At 40.7% G+C, this 27,287-nt stretch overlaps 1 protein-coding gene across 3 annotated transcripts in view; it reads left to right on the forward strand.

Annotated features, from left to right (window-relative positions):
* The first annotated feature begins 641 nt into the window (after positions 1 to 641).
* Positions 642 to 27,287, forward strand: part of FMN1 (formin 1) — a 393,438-nt gene continuing 366,792 nt past the window's right edge. For 2 of the 3 annotated variants that reach the window (XM_005309777.5, XM_008174656.4), the window contains exons 1-2: positions 3,128 to 3,456; positions 25,179 to 27,246. In XM_005309777.5, the coding sequence (XP_005309834.2) occupies positions 25,302 to 27,246 (1,945 nt within the window). In that variant the 5' untranslated portion in view covers positions 3,128 to 3,456; positions 25,179 to 25,301. Of the gene's footprint in view, positions 773 to 3,127; positions 3,457 to 25,178; positions 27,247 to 27,287 lie in introns of those variants that run through there. The other variant, XM_065595382.1, reaches the window with a different exon arrangement.

A 27,287-nucleotide genomic window follows, 5' to 3' on the forward strand; every position in this document is an offset into this window, starting at 1 on the left:
GCAGCAGCTGCCCAGCAGGCTAGCAATTGCAGCTGTCCCTCCCCCCACTGCCATGTGCTGCTCCCGCCCTCTGCTTTGGAGCTGCTCCCCAAGACTCCTGCTTGCTGTGTGTGGGGGAGGAAGAGGGAGGCTAATGTCAGGGTGTCCCCCTGCTCCTGCACTCTGCTTACCCCATCTTCCATAGAGCACGGGGGACATACGACAGAGGGAGCTTCCAGGCAGCAGCAGCTGTGGTCTGGTCTCAGCTTGCTGATCTAATTAACAAGGCAGTCTACTTCTGACCCCGCTCTTCATACTTAAAGGGGAAATGTGCATGTCTCTCTCTCTCTCTCTCTCACACACACACACACACTCACTCGCTCTCTCTCTCTCTCTCAGGTGGGCTGCCATGACTGACTGCTCCTGGCATCAACTTTGGCTCTGACTTGAATTCTGCCCCTTGCCCTGAATCTGGCACCCTGACATCATCCTGACCTTGGCCCAGAAATCTGACTTTGAGCTGCTCAAGGTCTGCCCCAGGACCCTGCAAGTAGGATGGAGAGAAATTCAGTGGAAGAATAGTGGCTGTGAAACAAATCTGTGACAGAGGCATGCCCTTTTCTGCGATAACTGTGACTTTGAGTCCCTCCTCACACCCTTTCTGGAACATCATGATAGGGCCCTCAGGGAAAGAGAAAAGAGTCCATGGTTGGACCACCCACAATGGCTGGATTGGTGTGTATAAAGTGTGCATATGAGCATCTTGCTGAAGTAAAGAGTAACTTTTTAAAGGGTAAGTTATACTGACAAAAGTAAATCCCATTGTATGTAAGCAAAACGTATTTTCCCACTCTTAGAAAAATGTGTCACTAGTCTTTATATTTCCCATAAATAGAGAGAGTTCTTTCTTGTCCTCCCTACACGGTACTATACTCCGGTAGGTTTTGCTTAGAATGCTTCATCGAGTTACTTTTCCTGTCCCCTAGTACTTTCACAATTTAGACATTACTTCTTGCTTTGGAGAACTAGTGTCAATGTGAAATTATTTTATTACGCATTGTGAACTGTGGCTCTGTCACCCTTCCAAGACATTTAGTAATATTCCTGCAAGGAAAGGGGCAGTGTGTAAAGGAGGCACTTACTCATTCTCCTGCTATGAATCTCCAGTTGTAGGAACTTTGGCATAGCCAGGTGAACTGAGCAATACAACCATATCATCACCCTGATTATTTTCACTGAATGGAGCCTGAAGTTGTTTAGGAAATTCATCTTTATGAATGCTGCTGAGCTCTTCTTTGAGCAATAAGTATCACTGTTTCCCATCTACAAAGTAACAAAATAAAATTATAGTTCAGCTAAAAGTGACAATTGGTTCCTCAGACAGTAGCTCAACTGCCATATTAAATATACAATGAATGGTTTTCATATCTAACCTGGGTAGGAACTCTGCTGGTAGAAGGCCTCAACCTTCAATGTGTCCTAAGAATGGGATAGTTGCAGGAAATTTAAGTCAAGACTCTTCCTCCTAAACTCTGTACTTGTTTGTTTCATACAAATCTACAGTAGCTGTCTCTGTATGGTAAATGAAGCAGCAGGCAGGTTGCATTTATCCTATGTCAAGATGAAAAGCTGATTACACTGATGAGTGCAGATGAAGCGGAAACCTCTCAGAGATTAGGTTTTGCTCTCCATGTGCCCTACATTGCAGGTTGACATAATTGTTTAACATTGGTTGTTTTACATATACAGTCTTTCCTCTATCTCCTTGTCAGAGCACAAATGCACCCAAAAAGTGAAATTTCTATCAGCAAAGCTTAATAATTCATCTCCCTTTGAAAGAATACTTTAAAAAGAAAACTGTAACTTTTCAAAGTACTTGGAACTGGTATATCTGTTTTCTGTTCTGTTTGCAGGATTTGTCTCTGACTGTGATGTGAAATAGTGATGTTATAGGTAAGGTAGCGCAAACTTTTGGTTACTAGATGGGAGATGTCAAGTAAATCATGAGCAAACTATCAAGTTTCTACAACTTTAAGGATTATCTGCAGCAATGGAAAAAAGTTTAAAATGGTCAGAAAAGATCTCCAGAATTTTAGGTAGAAGTAGCAAGTGAATGACTTTAATTATTATTAATCATTATTTTAAAATTTAATTTTGTTTATGAAAGATCTGTCCCTCACATGTTAAGAGCTGATTTTTATCAACACATGTTCATTGCAGGAAGCACCCCCATCCTTCCTTAGGTTGTGGTCCTCTAATGTTGGAGTCTTGTTAATGAATCAAGCAGAACCACATGTGTAGCTAGAGGAGCTGCTACATTTTGCCTAAGCATGAGATGTCATTGTAAGGTGTTAAAATTTACAAAGGTCTTCAAGCATGGTGGGAATAAAAATGCCATTTTTTCCTCCCAAATTGTACAGTCACTATTGCTGTCTCCCAGAAGGCTATTTTAATTGCAGCTTTTAAATATTGTCTTTATAAATCATCTGTGTGTAATAAAATAATAAGGGTCTTTTGCTTCTTCCCTGCTTTACTTCAGAACTGAATATTTTAATGCCCAATTTCAGAAAGAGTTTTAGGTAAGAAAATAGATTCTTTAGTCTACACACGCGCAGCTCCTCTATGGCTAATGTTTGAGTTGAAGTAAAATAACTGTAGGGATGGTTCTTATAGCTTTGAGTGTTAGGAAGTGCCTGTGTTGTACTTTTATAGAGGAAGCAACTCGGATGGGTGGGAGATGATCATCTTTTTATCGATGATGCAAATTCCATAGTGGAGCTCATCTCCCTAAAAGCCCTATTTCAATCATAACAAATAATCCTGCTCTACTTCGCCTTATTGCGGGACTCGGGGGAAGGACAATTTAACAAATGCTCCCGGGAGAGCAGCAAGACAGAACTAGCCATCCTGAGAAGCCCAGACTTTGCAGGGGAATCTGTTTTCTGCCATGGGGATCTAACAGCAAACCACATGAGCAGTGACTTTCACAAGACCAGAAAAGACCCCAAAACATACCCACGCGTTTGTTGGCAGGGAAGGGAACGGGTGGCGATGGATGGATAGTTCCTGGGGAGCAGAGAGCCACTGAAGGCTAGAAGGGGGAGAGGGAGCTGCTCTGCTCTGAGGTTTATCACTCCCCCACTCCCTTGTTTCGGGGGGTTTGGCCGCCGTTGCCCGGGCTCCATCCACTGCTGCACCGCTTGGCTCCTGCGTCAAGCCAGGAGCTCGAGGCAGCCGCCCTGGCACTGGCTGTTCTCCTCTCCGTGGAGCTGCCCCGCGCGGGCTCCTGTGCTGCGAATGAGCCCGGAAGGCGAGACTGGGGCAGGCTTTAAATGGCAGGCGGCGGCAGCGGTCACCTAGAGTAGGAGGAGAGGAGCAGGATTAGCGCGGGGGCAGCCGCCGCAGCAGCGGGACTGGGCAGCGCCTCTCTGCACCTGCAGGAGCAGCAGCCGAGCCCAGGGCTGCGCGTCTTCCAAGGTAACAACCCTTCCTATGTCTGTCTGTCTGCTCCGCTCTGTCCGTCAGCTTCCCGGCAGTGTCTCCTCCTGCCACAGCGCAGTGCTGCCCACTCGCCTGAAAGAAACTTCGGGTTTATTCTCAGTCTCCCCCCGAGTGCAGAGAAAATCTTTATTGCCAGCTCTCTCCTCCTGCGGCTGCTTTATAAATAGCTCCTGGGCAGAGGCAGAAGCGGGGATCTCTCTCTTGCCTTTATTAGTTTCCCTTGCAGCCCTGTTAGCTTCTCCCCATCTCCTACCAGCTGTACTAAGGCAAGATGTCGCTGGGTTATTTTGGTTTGTTTCTGAAAACTGTCAGAATTGTGTGAGGTCCCTTCCCTCTTCTCCTGCTGCAAGACGGATGCAGCAAGGCTTGGACTGGGGGGATGGTTACAAGTTCCCCCTGTAGCGGGCTTTGATGGATGCAAATCCCTTCATGCACTGGGGAGGGTGGGTGACTAGAAGGCACATGATTAATGTTTACAGCATTCAAACAATCTGTTATCCTCAATGTGTAGGGTTTGGGAGGAACACCGTAGAAAAGAGGAGACTACTCAACTCTGTCCTGTGTAAGGTTATATGTAAAGTCCTGGTGTATATACTTACCCATAACTTTGTTTTCTATTATATATTTTTTTAATTAAGAAGCCAAAAAAAAAAATCCAGAAGAAATCTTAGATCAACACTGTGTATCAACAGTTTATTGGAAAAACATTATCATTTCTCTACTCTGGGGTCCTCCTAACACACGTCAAAGGCTATGTGTATGTAGGTAATTAAAATAGATTCTCCTTTCCGAGGCACGCTATTATATCAGTTGAGACATTGTTCCGGTGGCCAGAGCATTGGTCTGGGGACCAGAAATACCCAAGTTCTAAATCCTAGCTCAGCTACTGTGTCATGATATGGCTTTGTGCAATTCACTTAGCCTGTCTCCTCATCTGTGAAGCCTGTGTGTGTGTGTTGGGGAGTAACAATGCTGTCTAGGACCTCTTTAAAGATGAACTAATGGAAAAACAATAATTTAGTCAACAAACAGTGGGGAAAAAAATATCCAAATCCTGTATGATATTACTGAGCATCATAAAGCGTCCAGTGATTGTGTCTAGAACACTTGGAGAAGTGCTATGCATGTGCTAAGTATTAATTGTAATTGTATAATAATACATGAACAAGTCTTATTTGTAGAACTATATCAATAACACAAGCAAATATTAAAAAATAAGTTAAACAGGTGTAACTTTCTGAAATCTTTATCTTTCAGGCAGAAATAATCCAAGTTTGGCCTCTGCTTGGAGATGAATTGATTTGTTTTGGCAAGTTTCAGCAGAAACTGTTCAGCCATTTTTGATTAGAGGGAAAATGGGAGGGAGGCAGAAGTATCAATGTTTCATTATTTAGAAAATAAAAAACGACTACTTCTTTCTTTCTTTTTAACGGCTTTCCAACCAAAACGTCTGGGGCTAGGAAATTGATATTTGATATGAAATTGGCCTTTTTTGAGAAGTACCTTTAAGGTTCCAGTGAAAATTCATTTTGACTTGACTGAGACATGCCCCCTTGAAAATCAGGTTCTATGCACATGGAATACATTTCCCTATATTTTTTCACAAAGTTTGTAAAGTGCACAGCTATGTGTGCATGGCTAAGTTAACTGGATAGTGAGACGTTAGCAGTTGGTATAGGGTTTCTTAACACTTTGGAAAGTATGTTGGGATGGAGGCATTCATATCTGTAGAAGCATGGATAAAAGTAAAATGTTTCTGTGAATGTTATGCCCCACATTTAGTCAAACGTTTGAAAGAAAAGTGAGAATATCCTAGAAACACTTCTCAGCTGAACACTCCAAAAAGAAGCTCAGCGTCTAAATGACTTATTGTCCCACTGCAGAGCTTTATCTCAGTCCCTTCCCCTTTACAAGGTGTGCAGGAGCCCTGGCAGTCCCTGTGCACTCAAACTGGTAGGGTTCACAGAAGGGAGCCCAACTCTTTAGAAGTTGCACAACTAGATGAGCCCGCAAGGGGGAGTGGATAAATACCAAAGGTAATGACTTGCTCAGAGATATTAGCTTTATTGAAATAAATTAATAACAATATCCTAAAGTGTAAACTCTTACTAAAAAATTACTGAACCATTTAATATTACAAAGATAGGGGAAAACTGAACAGATCCACGCACAGAATGAGAATGCTGATACATTGTTTTGTGTCATCAACTAGGCAAAGAATGACAGTTCCTGCAGCCTCAATGACAAAGAACACTTCAACCTTTCAAATATTGTTACTGAATACATGTAAATGTAAAGGGTTAATATAATCTCAGGTCTCTGATGAGGAAATCTTTTCTAAGTTCTGAAGATACTTCTATGCATAAGTGTTTATAGGATCAGTACCCCAGGCTGCAAAGTAACATTGTAAAAATCCCAATCTTTTTTTTTTTTTTTTTTTTTTGAGGGGAGGAATTAAGGTGGAAAGTATGGACAATCATTTTTGAATATTTTTTTAAATTTAAGGTTCTAAGAGGAGCCATCTTTCTGACTTAAAGAAAATGTATTTAGTATGTAGTATTTATGTATGGGCTGAGTAGAAAAAAATTCCTTTTGTTATATGTACTTCTACTACCTCTTCCAAGACTTACTTTCTTTCCCCTCCACCCTCCCTCCGAACTCTCTAGCACTTCCACAGATGTGTTTGTTAGCTTTAATCCTGCTTCATCTATTTTGGCAGGAACTGGGATACATGGAAGAGCATTCTTCTGTTGAATGAACTAAGCTCTGATCTTATGACTTAAGTGTGTATTTGACCATACTTAATTAATTACATAACTTGTTTGTAGACTACATTCTATTGACTTTTTTGTTACTTTGATAAGCAGTGAAATAAAAGGGCCAAAGATCTTTTTAATAGGAAATAGGGAGTCCTTTTGCCTGTGTGTCATGCAGCTATCAGAGGCCTATAATGTGCTTATGTTTTGTGGGCTCAGTGACTGAAGTACGAGCCCTAACTATGTGTAAAAATTTATTAGGATTGTGTCAATGTACTTATTCCTTTATTCCCACTTAATTTGCTGTTTTCTGCTACTCATCATTGCTTTGAATAGCTGGCATTTGCTGGTGGTGGCTGACAGGCTTACTGTACTTTTCATGTTTCTTCATTGAGTCATTTAGGGATAAGCATAGTCTAGGGGCTGGTATGTCATTTTAATGAAACACTTTGGAATACTAGTATCCCTCCACACCAAACAAACATAACCAGGAAACTCTATACTTACAATTATTATTATTCCTGATCAGGTGCACAACTCAGGGCCCTACCCTGCCCAACTTTCTTCTACAAGAGCAGATCTTACAGCTCTCTGTAGCCGTAGAGGTAGCTAGATCCCCTCAGAGTTGCATTCTTCACTCGCTTTGAGAGGTGGTCATGTAAAGCCTGCCAAGCCATTCTCAGGTTAGTGTCTGTAATGTCTGTTAGTCTATAAGGTGCCACAGGACTCTCTGTCGCTACTCACTCAGTGACAATGATGTGGCACTGTCAATGTCATTAAGCATGTTAGGGTGTAGTAACTTTCAGGGCCTTTGCTGATTGGGATGAGAAAAGAGCAAAGAACAGGAAGTAGTGTTGCCCAAGTCTCTGTGCAAGCAGCTATATCTCTTAGCTGTACAGTATGTGTTAGTTTTCTCCTCTGCCCCTTTCCACAGCTGGCTGAACTTCCCATCATTCAGTTGGCTACTCAGCCTGGTTTACATCAAGTTTATACAGCCTTGTAAGGAGTTACTGCACCAGCAGGCCATATGTATTGAAATAATTGGGCCCTTGGTAAAGAAACTCCAGGGTTCAAGAGCAGTAGACTCAATACACAAGTGCTCCAGTCTGAAAACACATACATGGTTAACCTTAAGCACATGAATAGTCCCATATGAAGTTTCCAATTGACACTAGGTCCTCAGCATGGAAACTAGAGAAGAGATCTCTGACGATCCAGTGGGTCAAATAAAACAGAGAGATGGATGGCTGTGAACTGGTGGAACTCCTTGCCAGAGAATGTTGTGAAGGCCAAGACACTAACAGGGTTCAAAAAATAACTAGATAAGTTCTTGGAGGATAGGTCCATCAATGGCTATTAGCCAGGATGGGCAGGGATGCTGTCCCTAGTCTCTGTTTTCCAGAAGCTGGGAATGGGCGACGGGATGGATCACTTGAGGATTACCTGTGCTGTTCATCCCCTCTGAAGCACCTGGCATTGACCACTGTTGGAAGACAGCATACTGAGCTAGATGGACCATTGGTCTGACCCAGTATGGACGTTCTTATGTTCTAACAAAAAGAATCCTAACAATAGTATTGGTCAATTACTAGATGGAATATAATAATGTCAATAATAATGTAGAAAAGGCTGCCTTGTTCAATAAGTATTCCCGTTCTGTGTTTAGGGAAAAAAACAGATGTGGTCAAATCATATAATGAAATAGTTTACATTACAATAGTAACTCAAAGGGATGTCACACAGCAGCTACTGAAGTTAGACATTTAAGATTCAGTAGGTCTGGATAATTTACATTCAAGAATTTTTAAAAGAACTGGCCAAGTAGCTTGCTGGGGTATTATAGTCCAATAACTCTAGGAACACATGGGAAGTTTCAGAAGATTAGAAGAAAACTAATATTGTGGTACTATATTAAAAGGGTAAACAGGATGACCTAGGTAATTTTAGACCTGTCAGCATGACATTGATTCCGGGCAAAATAATGGAATGGCTGATACGGTGCTCAATTAATAAAGAATTGAAGGAAGGTAATATAATACCATAAACATGGGTTTATGGAAAATGGATCCTGGCAAATGAACTAGATATCTTTTTTTTATGAGATTACAAGTTTGGTTAAGGTAATAGTGTTGGTATAATATACTTATAGATTTCTGAAAATTGACCAGAAATGACAAATAAAATAACCAGTCAGAAGTACACAGTTCCCTACAAAAAGACTTAAAAAAAACCCAGATGGGATACTAGAGTTTTACATTGTTTTCTCCGCTAGAAGCGTCCGATTTTTATTCACTTTTTTTTTTTTTTTTTTTTTTACTTTTGTTGGTAACACAGTCTTTCTGTCAGGAGACAAAGGATTATATTTGAGACATGGACAGAGACCTGTACAAGCTGTTGCAGTAGGTCTAATTCAGCTTTTATCTTGTTTGTGTTACTTGAAATATCAGCTGAATAGTAACTAATGTATCTTTTCTAAATAAGACCTCCATACCCAGAGGCAAAAATGTTTCCTCTTGCCTTTAATTAATTTTTGCCTCAATTTGTGAGGTCAGCTGAATATTGTCCACATGCTCCTCCTGTGCATGAACCCAGAGATGACTATATGTTTTGCATTTCAAAGCCTCGTACGATTGTGAGCATTTGGCTTATGTATTGAAGGGGAATTCATACTTCATAGTTTTTTTCAAACTTGCTTTGATTAGAGCATATTTATTGTCCTAGATCATAAACAGCAAAGCACAGAATATCCATTTAATACTGTTGTTGAGGAACAAATCCCACATTCATTTTAAAATCATAACATCAGTTTATTTTCCAGATTTTTTGAAAAATACTCCCTTCTGGCCCAGAGGCATTTCAAGCCTTTTTAAACTTTTAACAGTTTCAGCATATGGTCAGCACACAGACTGGTTGCCAGGAACCCCCAAGTTCTAATATTGTCTTTGACACTAAATCTCTTGTGATCTTGGGCATGTTCCTCAACCTTAGTTATCCCACAAGCAAAACAGGGATAAATGCAGCTAGGGATGGCATGAGGATGAATTTAATGTTTGTCAAGGATTTTAAATCCGTCAAAGCAAGGTGGAAAGCACCCTGCCCCTGGCGGCCAGAATACAATTGTACAGTAGGGCTAGAAGGGCAGCCTCACTCCAGGAGGTGCTGCAATACCAATTCGCTGGGGACATGACTTCTTTAAAGAGAGAGGGTCTTACTGGAAGTGGGCCTCTCATTGCTTCATCTGCAGTGCTGCAAAAGAAACTTTAATAATAAAATATTTCCAGATATTCAGTCTAAATATTATAGGCAGAGCTGGTACTTTCCATTATAACAATGTTTTCAGTTGCTTAGAACCATGCCAGGTGTGTCACAGGCTGAATTTTTTGGGGGGGAAAATGTTTAGACTGTGTTAGAAAATTCTTAAAACTATTTTGTTGACCCCTTGATGGTATCAGGGATGTGCCTTTTGCTCTCCCTGCAAAAATCTACACAAATTTGGCCAAGTTATGAGCCTGTGAAAATTAGCAGCAAAATTATCTGAAGATTTTACCTATACTGGGTATATTGCAGCCCATAGTACAGGGGTGAAGCAGAACTTTAGTTGCAAACTGATGCTGGGCACAGAAACTGAGAGCAGAGAGACTGCCTCACCTGAGCTCTTGGTGCTGCTCCTGCTAGTGCCCAGGCTGGGAGATGGAGAAGGAGAAAACCTGACTGGAATGGTTCGGGGGGAAGGGTGCAGCAGCTGGGCCGGGAGGCCTGAGAAGGGACTGGAACAAAGGGATTGGTGGGATGTGGGCAGGGGAGAGTATGTGATGGGATCCTGAGAAAAGGTTGGGTGGAGAGGGCTGGGATTGGGATTGGGAGGAGAAGCTGTGGGAATATGAACTGGGATGTGAAGTTGAGGTGGGTGAAGGAGGGAGTGGGATGAAGGGTGGGTGATTGGGAGGCTAGTGCACCTGGTAAATTAACAAATCTCTTGCAGTGAATTGAGATTAATATGGTGGTGAACTCTAAGGCCTGGTCTACACTTAAACATTTTATGGGCATATCTATGTCAATTAGGCGTGTGAAATTTATTTATTTATTTTGTCACCATAGCTAAAAGCCCTAGGGTAGATGCAGTTACAGTGGTCTAAAAGTGCTTATGTCAGTGTGTGATTTTATCAGAATAAACTGTGCCAGCATAAGTACTTCTATAACAATATAACTGTGCCTACACTAAAGGTGCTTTGCCAATTTGCATAACTATAGTGGCAAAGCCCCTCTAATGTAAACAATGCCTTAAATAACAAAGCCTACTCATGGAAATCTTGTTGTGTACTTCCAAAGTATTTTGTGGGTATGTCCCCAGCAGTCTCCTTCCTAATACTGCATTAAAGACCCAACTTCCCAGAAAAAGAAACTCCCCCATGACCAGGAGTGAATTAGGGGCAGAATGGGCCCTCCAGAAGTGGGGGAACTGCTCTGAGGCAATAAGCCACAAGTGGTATTCCTGGCAACACCTGAAACTGGAGCCTCACCAAATACCTGTCAGGGGCAACATATAAAGGCTCAAACCATCTGGGAGCAGCGGCATGCCTTGGCATCCCTCTGACCTCTCTGGACCCAACCTCTGAGAATAGGGGAAAAGGGAGTCTGTACAAAGGGAAGTCTAAGGATAAAGTGCTGATGAAGTATAAAGGGTCACGTGAGAGAACACAGAAGGAAACATTTGGGGCATAGGAGAGGGGAAGAATGAAGGCTGAACTGCAAATCTAAACTGGAATTTGAGAGTTACCCAGTTTTTCCTTTTCCCCCTGTTACTGTATCCCTTCTCCAGTTCCTGTGGGTGTGTTATCTGTCTAGAAGCTTATCATGCAAACAGGACCTTGCTCTTGTAGAGAGTCTCATGTGAAGTCAACAGAGCTTTATGTGGGAGTAAGTTTCTGCCCCTGGAGATCAGTTTGCAGAATTGAGCCCTTCAGTTGTAAGTGTTTTGTGTGTCTATAAAGTGCCTAAAATACTTTACAGGGCTGCTGTAAACACAATACTACTGTTAACACAGGCAACATTGGTGAGCATCATATCTGACAATGAGGCCAAAAGAATTGAGGAAAGCATCATTAGTTACTTCAGACTCTGTATTGGGAGCCCTTGATATCAGCTGGACTGGGTGCTAACAGAAGGCACATGTATGATGAGCCCTCCCAGAGTGACTGTTGGAATCTTTTGCCCTTCTGTACAGGAGCCTCGAGTGCTTGATGTGTTCCCGGCACCAGGCAGAGTCTGCTTAATGCCCATCTGCTCTTGCCTCTGAAATAGCCTAGGAGAGGTGAACGTTCCTGCTGCTCTGGGATATATCATGGAGCATGATATACTCCGACCACACATGGAGCAACCCCCTGGTGTGGTCAGTGGGCCAGGCGGCTGGTCTTAGAGCAGGATCCACGTTCACTCATATTGATCAAAAGAGCGTGGCGCAAAACTGTACTGATGTAGTCAGTGCAGCTTGGTAATTCTGGTGAAAACGGGGATGGGGACCTTTATTATTGAATAAGGGTCAGGAAGAAAAGGGTTTAGTGCACTGTGGAACTGGGGGTGGAGGCCTATTGAAACTTGAGACCTGGTACACACCCCTTACTCTCATCCACACCACAAACTGGCACAGGTACCGAGCTCTGCCATAGCCTGAGGCAAGTAGTTACCTATACTTCTCAAGCATGCTAGCTTGTTCACCATCTACTTGCGTTCAGACTTATGATTCTGGGGTTTAGATGTGGATAACAGGAGGTTATGGCACAGCCATGCACATGGACATAGATACAGTCATTAGTGCTAGTGTAGACGTATTCTTAGTGGCATTAAGGCTCTTGGGGTTGAAGGGAGTGCTAGCAACCCTATAAAAATGTGTTTTACTACTTGACCTCTGAAGTGATTGCAAGTTGCTTCCCTGTGTAACTAGATGACTCGGAAAGCTGAAAAGATTGATTGTGACGGGGTGGAGCAAAGGAGGGAGTTGAGGGTAAAAGAGAGACAGTCAGGGAAGGAAGAGTTCAGGAAAAGATGAAGGCTGAAAAAGAAACTAAAGAAGGAATAAATCAACAGGGGTAGGGGAAAGGAGAAATAAAATGAGAAAGTGAGATGCAACGGCAAGACTACAGCAGAAGATTGTATACAAGCAAGAATGATGGATATTCATTCTTTCTTATAGGCCAGAAAAATACGGTTGTACCCCATTGCTTTTTATTTTAATTGTCATTGGTCCCTTCCAATTTTTTTCTACTCCCTGTCTTTGGATGACCTCATTTACAGTAAGAGCTTTCAGTTACCACCTGTACTCAGCTTCCTGTGTACTTCCAGTTCAGTTTGCTTTAATGTTCCCTGTGTTGTCTTCTCCTAGAAGTGATCCCTACACTTTCTGTCACCCTTGCACAGTGGCATCCTACTTCACCCTATATCCATGCAGCTTTGCACTCTCCTCCTTCTAATCTGCCTCAGCACAACAGCTGATTTTAAAATTTTCAACCAAAAATTTTCCCTCTACATATGAGGATTAGTAAAAAATTAATTTTTTCATGAGGAAATATCACTGCAGATTAAATTTTTGGATGGCACATTTAGAAACAAAGCAAAATTTGTTTAATTTTGGTTTTCACAGACTGAAATCTTTAAAATCTAGATTTTTTTTCCCCATGTTGTTCCCCCTTTTCACCACTGAAGATGATCGAATGAATGATGGCCAGGATTTTTTTTTCCTTTATCCAATCTAACTTTTCAAAACTTCCAACTTTGGAATAGTTACAGTGTGGCAAAAAGAAAAATGAAATTCTATAATGCTTCTATTGCATACTTTTTTTCAAAGTTGGAGAAAATAAAAAATACAGTGATGAAAAATTCTGGACATTATTTACTTTATTGCACCTCATGGCAAAAAAAGAGGTGGAGGGAAAGGGAAAAAAAGGTGGGGAGAGAAAGAGATTGGGGGAGAACTAAAAACTTCAACAATGTGGAAATTTTCAAAAAGTATTTTGACAAAAATTTTTTGACTAAGTTCACTTCTTGCAGTTAGTGATGGAGGACTGACTTCCATCCAAATTAAAATTAACAACATTAATTGAAAAAAAAGAGAGAAATATCAAGGATGGCATTTTTACAGCACATGCATATTTTACTGTTGGAATCCTTGCGCTCCTTTGTTTATATCATCCCTTGCTGTCTTATGTCTAATTTACACAGGAAGCCCTCAAAGCAAGGGCATGTCAGTGTCTTTTTGTCTCTGAAGTATAATGGAGACCTAAGGTCAGAGGTGAAAGTAAGGTGGTACAGGCCAGTACGCCATGCCGGACTAGACTGGCTTCCCCAGGCTGGCACTTTAAAGGACCCGGAGCTTCCTGCAGCAGCCAGAGCCCCGTGCCCTTTAAATCGCCTCCGGAACCCCGCTGCCACTACCCCAAGGCTCGGGCGGCAATTTAAAGGCCCCAGGGCTCCTGCCCCAGGGCTCAGGCATTGGGGCTCGGGCAGCGCTTTAAAGGGCCGGAGCCCTGGGGCCTTCAACTCTTGATTTAAAGGCCCCACCTCTTCTGGTTGAGGCCACGCCCCAGCTCAGGACTCCCGTAAGTCCTTTAAGTTACTTTCACCCCTGCCTAAGGTGCTGTATAAATGATGTTTATTATGAGATACATGAAACAGCAATGTTCCGCTTAAAGGACACAATCAAAGTGAAATATAGTTAAAGTTTTTTAAAATATAGATTTTTGTAATACTTGAATCTCCCCTATTACTTTTTATGATTTTACCATCTGTTTTATATTTTTCTAAAAGTGTTTTTGTTTCCTGTTGCCCAGTGAAAGACCAACATGAACAAAATGTGGAACTTATAGGGGAAATAGTAAAACTGACTATATAAGTGCTGATAAAGACACAAAGTAAAAATTGAATGATATATTATGGCACCAAACAAAGGATTGAAGCTCTCTGCAGTCAAGCAAAGCTAACTATTCAGATTACAACAAAATCTATTTGTTTTAGGATAGCCCTGGAAGAAGGCTCGAATATCACTGACTAACTACTGAGAATGATGTTTTGTAGCGTTGATAATGGATATCATATAACTGATTGAGGAACTTGCAAGCTTACATAACCTATCTGGCACAACAAAGGGTGTAGGTATCTTCAAATATCTTGTCAGAACTTTTGAGGAGCTGGTCTTGAAGTGAGATAAACTGGCCAGGGTCCTGATTGATCACATTTTTTGCTATGGTGGGGGAAAATGGAGTGTATTGCACTGAAGACAAGGTTGAAGTATCTGTTTAAAATGTTCCTTTTTTTCATTAAGTTTATCACTGAAAAGCACTGTGCAGAGAAGTTTCAGAGTGGTAGCCATGTTAGTCTCTATCAGCAAAACTACAAAAGCTTTTTCTCCTTCTGATAATAGCCCACCTTAATTAATTAGTCTTGTTAGACTTGGTATGGCAACCCCCATTTTTCATGTTCTCTCTGTGTCTGTATATATATATCTTCCTACTGTATTTTCCACAACATGCATCTGAGGAAGTGCATTTTAGCTCACAAAAGCTTATGCCCAAATAAATTTGTTAGTCTCCAAGGTGCCACAAGTACTCCTCATTCTTTGTGCAGAGAAGTGTGTTCTGTACTTAGGATGAGAAATATACTGTATGTTAACACAAGTACACTTGTTCTTGTGTACTAAACCAATAATTCTAACCACTTCTCTATGAAATGGTTGTACAATATGTAGACTTTGTGTTCGACACTAGAGTTTTATGAGTAAGTGTTGACAACATGCATACAATACTTCCATAGCTTAGGATGAACATCAAGCAATGTATGGTGATTTGCTTTGAGTCAACATTTTCCAAGAGTTTCCATATAGTTGTATCTGGAAAATGGCATCATTATCCTACAGTTAAAATAGGAAATAACTGCAGTGTCTTAGACAGTGAGGTGTGGTAATTGTTGGCAAATATTGACCTTTTAATAGCAAACACAGAATGGAAGGACAAAATATTACCTGTTAAAGACCAATATGATCAAGTGTATTTCTGGCTTTGCATTGTTTGACAGATATTACTGCCCATTTCAGTATTTCGAACACTCGCTAGGTCATGTCTTTTTGATGCAGTGAAAATGCTTGAGAATAGATTTCTTTGTGACACAACTGCATTTGGATAATCATTATGCCTGGCTTAAAAAATACCTGGGATTTCCTCTTCTAGCCAACACAGTGAATCTGCTGCTAGGAAACGTCAAATGGCTTTTCAACAGAGACGTCATTATTTCAGAGTAAAGGACAAGTAGAAGACTCCCTTTCTTATTCCTTACAAGGCTGTGGCAAAAAAAAATAGCAGTTGCATCTCAGATGTAATTTTCTCAGCTCCATTGCATATTGGCTCTGTACAACACACTGTGATAACTTACTATTCTTGAATGCTTGATTGTTAGGTGTATAAATCTGAATAAGCTGATTTTTCTTCACAAAGAATGTACCAGAAATGATTTTACATGCATTTTTGATACAGTCTTATAATGATACATTCCAAAGTTTAAACCAAACATTTCACTGATTTTAAAACTGAAGATTCAGCTTCATTCACACACAAATCAGCCATCATTGAACCTGAAAAGTTTGTGCTGTTTATCACTTCAAAAATATCATAAACTATTAACAAAACAAAAAATGTATGTACAATTGTAATTACGTAGCATTGTCTGTGAAAATAATACTGAAACGGTGCATGTCTCTTAGGGGTTGCCTGTGAAGCTTTCCTGTCCCCATATGCTGTGGCTGTCAAGGATCGGTGATGAGAGCTACATTCTAAATATTGAAATTGTTCTTCATTGATATCTTTGCAGCTTTAGGATGTTATACAATCATTACTCTTGTTTTTAGCTGAGTTTCACCTGGCTCAAATCAGGGAAGGAGAGGCAGACAGAAGCACTATGATCCAGCATGGCATTGCTTCTATTGATATACAAGTTCTCCATGATCATATCTTCCCTGCCTATGCTGTTAGGAATGGTGGCTTAACGTTTTGTCAGAAAATTTTAATGGATGTACATATAACATGTAGATTGTGCCTGCCAGGTAATGGTTATAAATGTTAACACTTATTATCTTAATTTGATCATAAAGTAATGATTCAAATATTTGAATATTGTAACCTCTTGTTTTATGGACCGCCCCTCCCCTTCCCCCAACAGCTCGGTGTGGATTAGCTCGTGCAGAGTGATACAGCTGAGGTTTTAACAAAATCCTAGCTGCATTTTTAACATGCTTTCCTGGCCAACTCAGTCTACACCTTGTCCCTTGATTTGCATTTATATATAAAAATCACCATTTTTGGTAAACAAAGCACTGCACAAATTCATTGTGACTTATCTTGGTGACTTCAACTTTATGTTCTGAGTTATCTCTTTATGTGTCCAATGAATTTGTTGGCAAGGTTCATAAATCTGCTTGACTGATTTCCTTGTGTTAGGAGTGTATAACATTTTGCTGGTGTCATGGCATGTTCACCCCCACACTGGCAGAGAAGGGGTTAATCATAGAAGATTAGGATTGGAAGAGACCTCAGGAGGTCATCTAGTCCAACTGCCTGCTCAAAGCAGGACCAACCCCAACTAAATCATCCCAGCCAGGGCTTTGTCAAGCCAGGCCTTAAAAACCTCAAAGGATGGAGATTTCACCACCTCCCTAGGTAACCCATTCCAGTGCTTCACCACCTCCTAGTGAAATAGTTTTTCCTAATATCCAACCTAGACCTCCCCCACTGCAACTTGAGACCATTACTCCTTGTTCTGTCATCTGCCACCACTGAGAACAGCCTAGCTTCATCTTCTTTGGAACCCCCTTTCAGGTCGTTGAAGGCTGCTATCAAATCCCCCCTCACTCTTCTCTTCTGCAGACTAAAGAAGCCCGGTTCTCAGCCTCTCCTCATAAGTCATGTGCCCCAGCCCCCTAATCATTTTCGTTGCCCTCCGCTGGACTCTCTCCAATTTGTCTGCATCCTTTCTGTATGGGGGGCCCAAAACTGGATGCAATACTCTAGATGTGGCCTCACCAGTGCTGAATAGAGGGGAATAATCACTTCCCTCGATCAGCTGGCAACACTCCTACTAATGCAGCCCAATATGCTTTTAGCCTTCTTGGCAACAAGGGCACACTGTTGCCTCATATCCAGCTTCTCATCCACTGTAATCCCCAGGTCCTTTTCTGCAGAACTGCTGCTTAACCAGTCGGTCCTCAGCCTGTAGCAGTGCATGGGATTTTTCTGTCCTAAGTGCAGGATTCTGTTGAACCTCATCAGATTTCTTTTAGCTCAATCCTCCATTTTATCTAGGTCACTCTGAACCCTATCCCTACCCTCCAGAGTAGTGCAGACAGTGACCCGGGAAGCAGAGAAGGAGCTCTGGATGGGCTGCTGAGATTGAGTAGGGTTCTGTGGCCACAGGGAAGTGGACCAGGGAAATGCAGCCATAGTCGAGGCAAAGGAATTAGGTGACTTTGGTTCAAAGGGTCCCTGGGCCGGGACCGGGAGTAGTGGGTGGGCCCAGGTCCTCCACTCACCACTGCGGAAGTGGCTGGACAGTTGGACTGCAGTACTAAGCCCCAGAAGGGGCGATCACAGATGGTGACACAGCCTCATGACTGTATCATGAAGAGGATGCTGCGGTCCTTGGAGTGATGGGGTCTGAGAGCAGATGTGATGGTGGGCAAGCCACCATTGGGAGAGGGCATACCAATCTGTGGAGCTAATTCCCAAGATGGCCAGTAGGAGATGCCACCGTGGTGAGTCATGCACTGTCGCAGTTGAATAAAACATTATTTTGATCTTTTATACAGGTTGCGTGTATTTATTCCTTAACAAATACTTTCTAAAGTAAGACACCGTGATTTGCCAAAATGATTCAATATATTTAAAACTATTACAAAGGTAATTGTAAAGCACTATGGTTTAAATCTTCCTCCCTTTGTTTTCCAGTAAATAGAATATAGGTTTATAGTGACAGTTACTTTCTTTATGGAATTGTGTTTTCTTTAATTTTGCCTGAACTGATTCATAGAAGCCTGTACCTCTTTGTCTCCACAAGAAGATAATGATCTTTTACCTTTATAAGGATAGCAGTTATGAGCAAGTCAAATGGTAGTTTTCAAGAACTTCCTGGAGTGTGTATGAATCAAGATAATTTTAACAATGAAAAGGAAATTGAGAGTCAGATACTGTTTGACATCTCTGTCAAAGAAGTGTATGTTGAGTAAATACAAATAGAAGGATTATCATATCTTCATATATTATTTCACTTTCATTTGACTCATGAATTGGATCTTTGTTCTGTCTATTTCATTTCTATCCCACTTGATTAATTTTAGAGTCAGAATTAGCAATATAATTTAAAAATTGTAGGATGACATACATTCTTCTTGAAAAGGAATAGTCTGCATCGATCATATTGTAGGCTGTGATTTTTTTTTTCTGAATTAAGTGTGCTAAGCATATTAAGGCTTGGTAGTCTGTGGGTGTGAGATTCCCAGTGAAAACAAAGGTGCTCTAGGTAGTGATGTTAGTCATTCCCTTTTTCTTCTGAGTCTCATTTCTTCAGCATGGTGTGGTGGAGACACTGTCATCCAGGTGAGACAAAAGGCAGAAATCCTAGCCAATCCTGAGGTCATAAGAGTCCGTAGCACCTTTTGCTGTTTGAGTTGGATACACTGTTGCTGTATGCAGTACTGCCACTCCAAATGTTCAAAAATCATTAGTCTGGCCCCCCAAAATCATGAGATTGTAAAAAATAATAAATGTTATTTTTTAATTTGGGTTCTGGCTTTTGAGCCCTGGTGGTGCACTTGCTTCATGTTTTTCAAGACTTTTCTTTGCAAGGCTATAAACTTTTTTTCCTTCAATGAAACCTGAGATTCTCATGCAGAATCATGATTCTAGAAGCTGGGTTTTAGGAATAACACTAAAATGGCAAGAGTTGGTCACACTGTAATAATAATTAATAGCTCTTATATAGTGGTCTAGTGGCCATGTTCCACCCTAGATGTTGCTGCATTTCATTGGCGAGTGAAGGGGTGTGTGTGTGTGTGTGTGTACGCGCGCGCAGTCTGCAAAGTACTGTGGGATCCCTTGGGCATGAGTGGCATTATAGAAATGTCAAATATGATGATGGCTACTAAGATGATGATGATCTGTTTATATGTTCTGTAGATTATTTGCTCAGTCATCAATATTTTTCACAAAAAATGCTGTGTGGTGTTAAGTGTACTTCTTCCATTGTGTGGTTCTCTTAGTAATAGATCACTCTCTACTTTTCCACCTGATTTGGTTCTCTTGGTGCTATTTACCTCACCCCTCAATTCCCTCCTATTGCCTGCTCAGATCCCCGGGGTGGAGGGTTCGGGGGTGGGGTGGGGGAGGGGTGGCAAGTCCTCTCCCCAGTTAGTGTCCATCTTTGGGGAGCTTCAACAGTGTCTGGTAATTCTTCTTCATAATCCTGCTTCCATCATGCAAACAGATTCCCAATATTGGCTGGCATCTGGTCCTTGACTCTTTACCCTCCTGATGCATCCTCGAGAAAAACTTTGGCCTCCTCTAAGATGTTATAATGGAGATGAAGCTTCCTTCTTTTAAGCAGGGGGAGCTACCAAGAGTCTGTAAATTTCCCCTTACCACTTACATAGTTTTAGTCTGTTTCAAACTTTGACCTTCTATTGTTTAAACAGCTTACTCAACCCTTCACTCACCTTTGTCCTCCCAGGAACAAAGACAAATCTTGATCCTTCTTTTCACAGATATGCATGGAATTTCAATATCAAGAAAGATATTTTTAGTCACAGTGATGGAGAACAGAAAAAGCATATTTTGTCAAAGTTGTGACAGAATTTCTACAGATAGAATCTAATAGTTTCATCTGCACTGCTTCTGTAAAAACTCAGCTCCACTGGTCTGCGAAAATGACAAGATTAGCAGTTCCAAAGGCACACAATTCTGTGTGGTTTTTTTTCAGGCTGAAGGCTAAGGTTGGATGGAGTTCAGTAAACAGCTCTCTCTGGCTCTTGTAAAACCACCACTATGATATTGCATTCAGTTCTGGACATTTTATAATCCAGAAAGATGAATGTGGATTGGAGGGAGTTTCAGAGAAGAGTTATAAATATGATTAGTGGGCTGAAGGGATTTGCTTACAAGGACAGTTTTAAAAGAGCTAAAAATACCTAGCTTGACTGAATGACAGTTTGGAGAAACATAACTGTCTGTAAGTAACATCACCAATACAGAATAATTCTTTAAGCTGCCACAAAACACAATAATTAAAGTTGGAGGATGAAATTCAGAGGACAATTTAGTGTATAGCGGGAGAAATGTCCTGACAGTTTGGTCACAGTCCGCGTGTGCACCCAGTAAACAATACGTAGAAAACAATCCTGTACAGAGGGATGATAGGACTAGATTTAAGAGATGTTTTCCATCTCTATATTATTTGAAGATGGGAAAGTAAGTGACTGTGCTTGAGGAAAGATCTAAGTTTGATATCACAATGTTGCATTCAATTGTATGCAACAGATCACTTGAGTTAAAATCTTCCAGGACACTGGGATCGTTTGGTCACCCTGTTTTCTCCTGTGCTCCAGTTCCCCCTAGCTCCTTGCTGCGATGTTGTTCTTTCTCTGCCAAACATTTCTCTGCTTCCAGGCCACCTCTTTGCTCCACGTCTTTCAGTCTCCATCTACTTCCAGGTCATTATGCCTGAGTGTGCATTTCACCCTTTTACTTGAACACCCTGTTGTAACAGTGGACAGTGCACATACATTCCTAACCACACAAAGCAAATGACTTATGAAAATTGTTTTTGGTGATGGAGCGGAAGGAGTAGATATTATACCATTATATGTTATTTAGCAGAGTTGCATACGGAAGCCTGCACGGTGTCTGCTCACACAGTTCTTAGCTGTAAGTAGGGTTGGTCCTTGACTTTCATAAGCACTAAAGCTTTCACTTTCCTTCCATATTACGTAGCCAAGATACCCTGTTGCGCTTTGACAGTTTAGGCAAAATGAGTATATGACGGAGCAAGCTTCTCTCTCAGCTGTTTTTCCAGTGAGTTTGGTTTCTGATCCCTATTTTTAATGAATATCTTGTGTCAGGTAATATTTTTCCTGTTAGAATGCTAGAAGCTTAAGGCTTCTTACAACCTGCTCTTAATATGTACCTTTGCAAAATGTGTAAGTGACAATTGCTAGTGGTGGTCAGAAGTATAGCAACTTAAGAGCAAGATTGGCAACAGAATTGTTGAGCGTTCTTTCTGCATCTTTTTAATCTAACTGCATCATCATGTTCTCCTGCTTCCCCCTTGATGTTTGCCCCTTCTATTCTGATTAGCTGGCTGTAAGAGTTGTCAACTGCCACTGAACCCAAAACCTCAGAATGTTTTGTTCTCTGCAAAGTTTCAAGCCTACAAAATTCAAAAGTGTTATCCTGTGCTTCCTTATTACAGTAGTTGTATGCACACAATGCTGTTAAAATATTTTAACATAGTGTAGTCCTGTCCTAATAGCAGGCTAAATGAGTACTTTTGAGGGTGATATCTGTCTTAAACCAACATAAGAAAAGCAATTCATGGTTAATGCTGATAGTGTCCTTTATGTAATGTTGTACCTCAGTTTTCTTCGCATATAGAAGTATAGAAAATTATCCATTTATCTGGTAAAGGATCATATCTGCTGAAATACTTAAGATCTATTAATAACTTTGAGCCATGTGAGTGTATATTCCACCCAAATCTAATATTACTTTAACCTGGCTTTAGGTGTATGACTTTCCATTTTTAAAATTGAACACACTAATTAAAAATATATATATATATAGATAGATATATATAGATATATACACAAACTGAGAATTTTTAAAATCCTGTTTAGGAGCCACTGTGATGGTCTCTGGCTAAAACTGTCATTATCTAAATTCTAAAACATATCTCATAACTTCTACAAAATGTTTTCAGGCTGTAATTACTAGTATGGCCTGCCTAAATATATACATATAATATTCGTTCTTAACACATTCACCTGCTAGGTGATCACTATAATCCTATTATACAAATATGCCTTTAAATATTTAGAAAGCCCAGATTTTTTTACTTGCTAGACAATTAGAAGTCTGAATAGACTGTCCATACATCCATGGGAGCTGCAGATTATTCAGAATACACATTATTGCACATATCAAGAAAATACAAACAAATTTTAAACTGTAATTTTGTCAGCCAATTATGGCTGAGGGGAGAACAAGGGAACCCGAGACTTTAAGGGCATGTTTGTGGAATGTTCCTCTCACTGTCTAGGTGTGCTGAAGTGGGGACAGCTTCTCTAGGCAAAGGATTTATGAAATACCGAGGGGGGAAAAAGTTGGAAAACCATCCATCCATTGCAGAGTAACAAAACATCATTCTATCCACTAAACAGCAGCTTTGATGCAGAATATCTGCTTGGTTCAGTAGTAGCTAGCGCTCCCTTACAGTTACTGGTTTTCTGGATTTCACTAACCCAGATAGAGACTAGTCATTTAGCGAATACAAACAAAAGCAAAGCGTGCTTGAAAATGAGGCTGAACTGGAATTGATCATATAATGGTTGTCATTTGGGGATATTAAATTAGATGCATAATGTAGTTACTGTTTCTGTAGTGCTGTTAGCACACAATCAGTACATCATTCTTTGTCAATAAAATGTCTAACTGGTCAAGAAAAATAGACAACAAACAAACATGTTGGTCAAGCTTCTCACTTAATGATGGGACCTTTTTATCCCTAGTTAAGACTATGAAATCCACTCTGACACAGACTGACTTACACTAATGTACATGTTTTAAGTAAATATTTGCTTGGCTTTCAATTATTTTTCTTTTATTTTCTCTCTGAATATGATGCACTGACCAGTAATATGTTATAGTGCAACACTTCTCTCAAGGGAACATTCAGCAGCTCCTAAGTAATCTCTACCCTGTTGTTTCTTTGAACACCCTTGTTTCTACCTCATCATCCAAGGCCCTTACTCACAGAAATTGGTCCCAGCAAATAACAGCAAGCCAACATTTTGTGCACTTAAGACTGTTTTTTTTTTAATAAACAAATACACAGTAGTCCAAGCTAACACATAATGTCTGTTGAGCTAGTCTTTACTCATTATGGAGGGGTGCCTTGGAGGGCAGGTGGGTAGATGATTGGAATGTGAAGATTTTATGATTTCTCTATTTGGAATATACAGTTGTTTGTTCAGCCTTTTTCCAGCTTCCTGTTTCACCCTATTTAGTTTAAATAAAGCTGGTTTGTATGGACTGCACACCTTTTGACATCTTGCATATTTTATTGGCTCCTTAGACTGTAAACATTGCAGCCATTAGTGTCACTGAATTTAGTCTGGTTTTCCCTGTTAAGTTTCCTGGGGAGACTGAATCCTGACTTCAGTGCTTGTCTACACAGGGACACTAAGGAAAATTGATCCAAATTAACTAAAAGTGCCAATTAAAAATGGATTCGTTTAACTGCATGAAACCCCTGTGTGGACACTCTCATTCAGAATTAAAGAGGCCCTAATCTGATTTAATTTGATTCACTTTGGAAGTGTAATCTCTGTGTAAAGGCAAAACGGTGCAGTTTACTATAATTTGTGGCAGATTACTCAGAGCCACTCAGTTTCCATTTTACTGGCAAGAGACCAGTACCTAGGACGTTACAAGGAGAAGAGGATCAGGATGTCCCTTCATCCTGTTAGGAGTGTTTTCTCCTTTGGGTCTCTGGTTTCGTACTTTCCCTGAAGTTCTTGGTTTCCCATCTATTAAGTAAACTTAATTTTGCCCACCTCAGACAGGAGTTGAGGCTTAATATTTATAAAGTAAGTTGACTTGTCTGATGACTTTATTTGAATGAAAAGATATTTTTATTGTTAATGACCCAAATTCTATAATCAAAAACTCGCCTCAAAGTGCCATTATAAGAAAACCTATTTCTGCTTTCTCTGCCATGCTTTTACCTTAAGAATAAATGTGCTTGCATAGAAGGAGCTGTGGGGTAACTTGTAACTGCTGATCAGAGCCTTTGGAGAGAAAGCAAAGTACATGTGCTGGCCTTTTAAGGTAGTTTGGGCTTGGTGGGAATATCACAGTGTAGGCAGGGAACTGTTCAGCCTTAAAATCCCCAGTCAGGAGGGAGTGAGATGTGGGTCTCTGTCAAAGAGATGTGATAGTTGGGAGCCAGAAGTCTAAAGTGGGTGCCCTTGAGTGGCCACAGGGGGGAAATACAGAAACTGTAACAGACCCTTGTTATGGTTTAGATATTTTAGTCAAAATAAATGGGCCCAAATTTTTTTCCTCCTATGGAAACCTTATTGACCTCAGTAGAGTTGCATGAATGCAAAAAAGGGCAGAATTTGACCCACAATCTTTTTTTAATTGTTTGAGAGTGGTTTGGGGGTTCTTTCATGTGAAATAAATATCAGTGAAAGCTATTGTGTTTGATAGTTTAATGGTTATATTTCTGGTGATGTTGAGTGAAGTGGAAATGGCAGCTTGCACTTTTCATTAAGACTGGGGTTACTGATACTTGTATCAGCCAGGGAGTTCAACAGTAAGTTACTTTTTCAGCAGTGTGTGGGGATGTGGGGGGATAGCTGCAGAGTTGACAAGCAACTTGGCTTTGGAAGGGTGGTGCAAGTTCCCTGGAAAACTCCATGTAACTCTGTGAAAAGGCACAGATCAAGAGCACCTGGGGGTAAATGTTATGACACTGAGCATGAATTTTAGTGTTGCCATCCTTTTTGTGTTACCCTTCTTTCCACTGAAGAATTTATCAGGAAGTATATTGAGAAAAGATTGTGATGTTGTGCTACTAATTTGCAGTTTGTTACATCAAAATTGCCTTCATTAAGTTTTTTTTCCCTTTTTACAGGCAATGTTACTGTAGAAGATTAGTCAGATGCCTTCTGTACATTCTCCACATCACATGCTGTCTCATGCAAGCTTTGAAACACTGACCACATAATTTAAATGAATGAATAATTAGGTGAGCATAATGGAAGGCACTCATACTATCCTCCAATTGCACAGGCCCATTATGGAACTCTGTTATGTCAGCTTCTATCTCTCAAAGGGAAAAGTCAGAGGATTTACGTACAAGAGCTGTGTAACTCTAGACAAATCCAATAAACGTTTTCATAACTGCTATCAAGTAAGAGAAGGGTCAGAGACAGCAGAACCGAGAGAGCAACCTTATGAAAATGTTGGAGATATTTTTTTCAAGCAAACTACCACTAAAGATATTCTCACTGAGCTGTATAAACTAACTGCTGAAAAAGAGAGGCTATTAGCTAACCTACTCAGTTCACACAACATTCTGGGTATTAAAATGGGAAATCAGGAGGGGAAGCTACAGGATGCCTCTGGAGGACTGAAATTTAAAGATGATGATCTCTTAAGCTTCAAGGATCAGCAGGAAACCTTTTTGGGATCCACAGATCAGAAACCCAGCTTGAGAAACAAAAAGATGAGGAAAACTGGCAGAAGGAGAGAGAGCTTGGAGGAGTTCATAAACAAGAAAGTGAAAAAGAAGGTTCACGGCGATTTGGAACCTTCTGTGTTAAACAGGACAGATATGCAACTGGGAAATAAAAGGACATTTCCCACCAAATTTTCTGCTGGCAGCTCTCCTGGTTCCTTTTCCAATTCTAATTGGCAGACAGTAGAAGACCAGGATGATTTACCATTTGACATGAATATACCACCAGAAAGATGGAGAAAAGATGGGTATTTTCTTGAGTGCAGTGGGACTTTGAAATCAGAAACAGACCTGTCTGATTCTCTATCTGAATATGACAATGATGTGTATGGAAGTTGTATTACACATCCCAGTGCTGGTCTGTTGGGTGATGCAGAGGGTACTCTTAAAGTAATGAAGGTGCAACACAGCAGCCCTTTGTTGAACTCTTTCCAAGACAGTTTATCTAACAGATTTGAGGCCTTAAACAAGACTGCAACAACTGAAAGCCTGCATGGTTATGAGTATATTGAGCAGACCTGCAGTAAGAAACCTACAGCCAGAGTTGTTGCTAAAGTACAGGATTTGAGAGCATGTATGCAGAAAGTTATAAAAACCCATACAGAGTCTGATGATAACCTTTCTTACACTGATACTCAAGAAGATAAGGAAACTGTTACACCTGTTCTCTCTGAAGTGTGCAGGGAATTTATAACAAAAGCTGAGGTATTTAGTATAGGTGAATCTGCTGTTGACTCTAAGTACACTGTGATGCAGGAAAAGGAGTGCAATGGCTGTGTTTTGCAGTGCAAAGAAGAGAGACTGCAGATTACTGATGAGTCATGCAACCTTGTGGGAGCAGTCAATAAAACCCTTCTGAAAATTATCCAGAACGACAGTTTAGATGAAGCTGCAGAATGGAAGAGACTACAACAAATTATAAGAGCAGACAAAAACCTACCAGGCTCAATGTATGACAAAAGAGCTACCTTACCCCAGGAGAGCAACAAAGGTTTGTTTTTAAATCTGCCAATACATTTAAGAACTGATATTTCTCAGACAAGCACTAACATTAAACCAGAAGAGAAAAGGCCACTATCACCCTCTTTAGTTGCTGTCTGTAATGTTTTTAATAATTCATATTCAGGATCCAATGCACACAAACAAATGTCACCTATTCCTTCTCCTTTATCTTCGAGATTGCCTAGTCCACAGCTGCACCATAGGATTCTTCCACTACCTACACAGAACACTGAGGAAGAATCTGTGTTGAATGACTATTGCAGTGGGAGACACGATGCCACAAACCTCTCCTTTGCTAATGATTTGGAATCACAGTTCTATCTGAAGTTTCCTGAATCTGGAGAATTGGGATTTTCTATAAGACAACCAGGCCTACATCAGCACACAACTGGAGAGTGTTTGGAAAAATGCACTATCCAAGAAAAATTAACTACTCAGACACAGCAGCAGCTATGTCCAGGTTAGTCCTATTTCAGACCGTAAAAAATTCTGTCAAACTCT

Source organism: Chrysemys picta, chromosome 4 (genome assembly GCF_011386835.1).
Source record: "Chrysemys picta bellii isolate R12L10 chromosome 4, ASM1138683v2, whole genome shotgun sequence".
In the NCBI taxonomy this organism is placed as follows: Eukaryota; Metazoa; Chordata; order Testudines; family Emydidae; genus Chrysemys; species Chrysemys picta.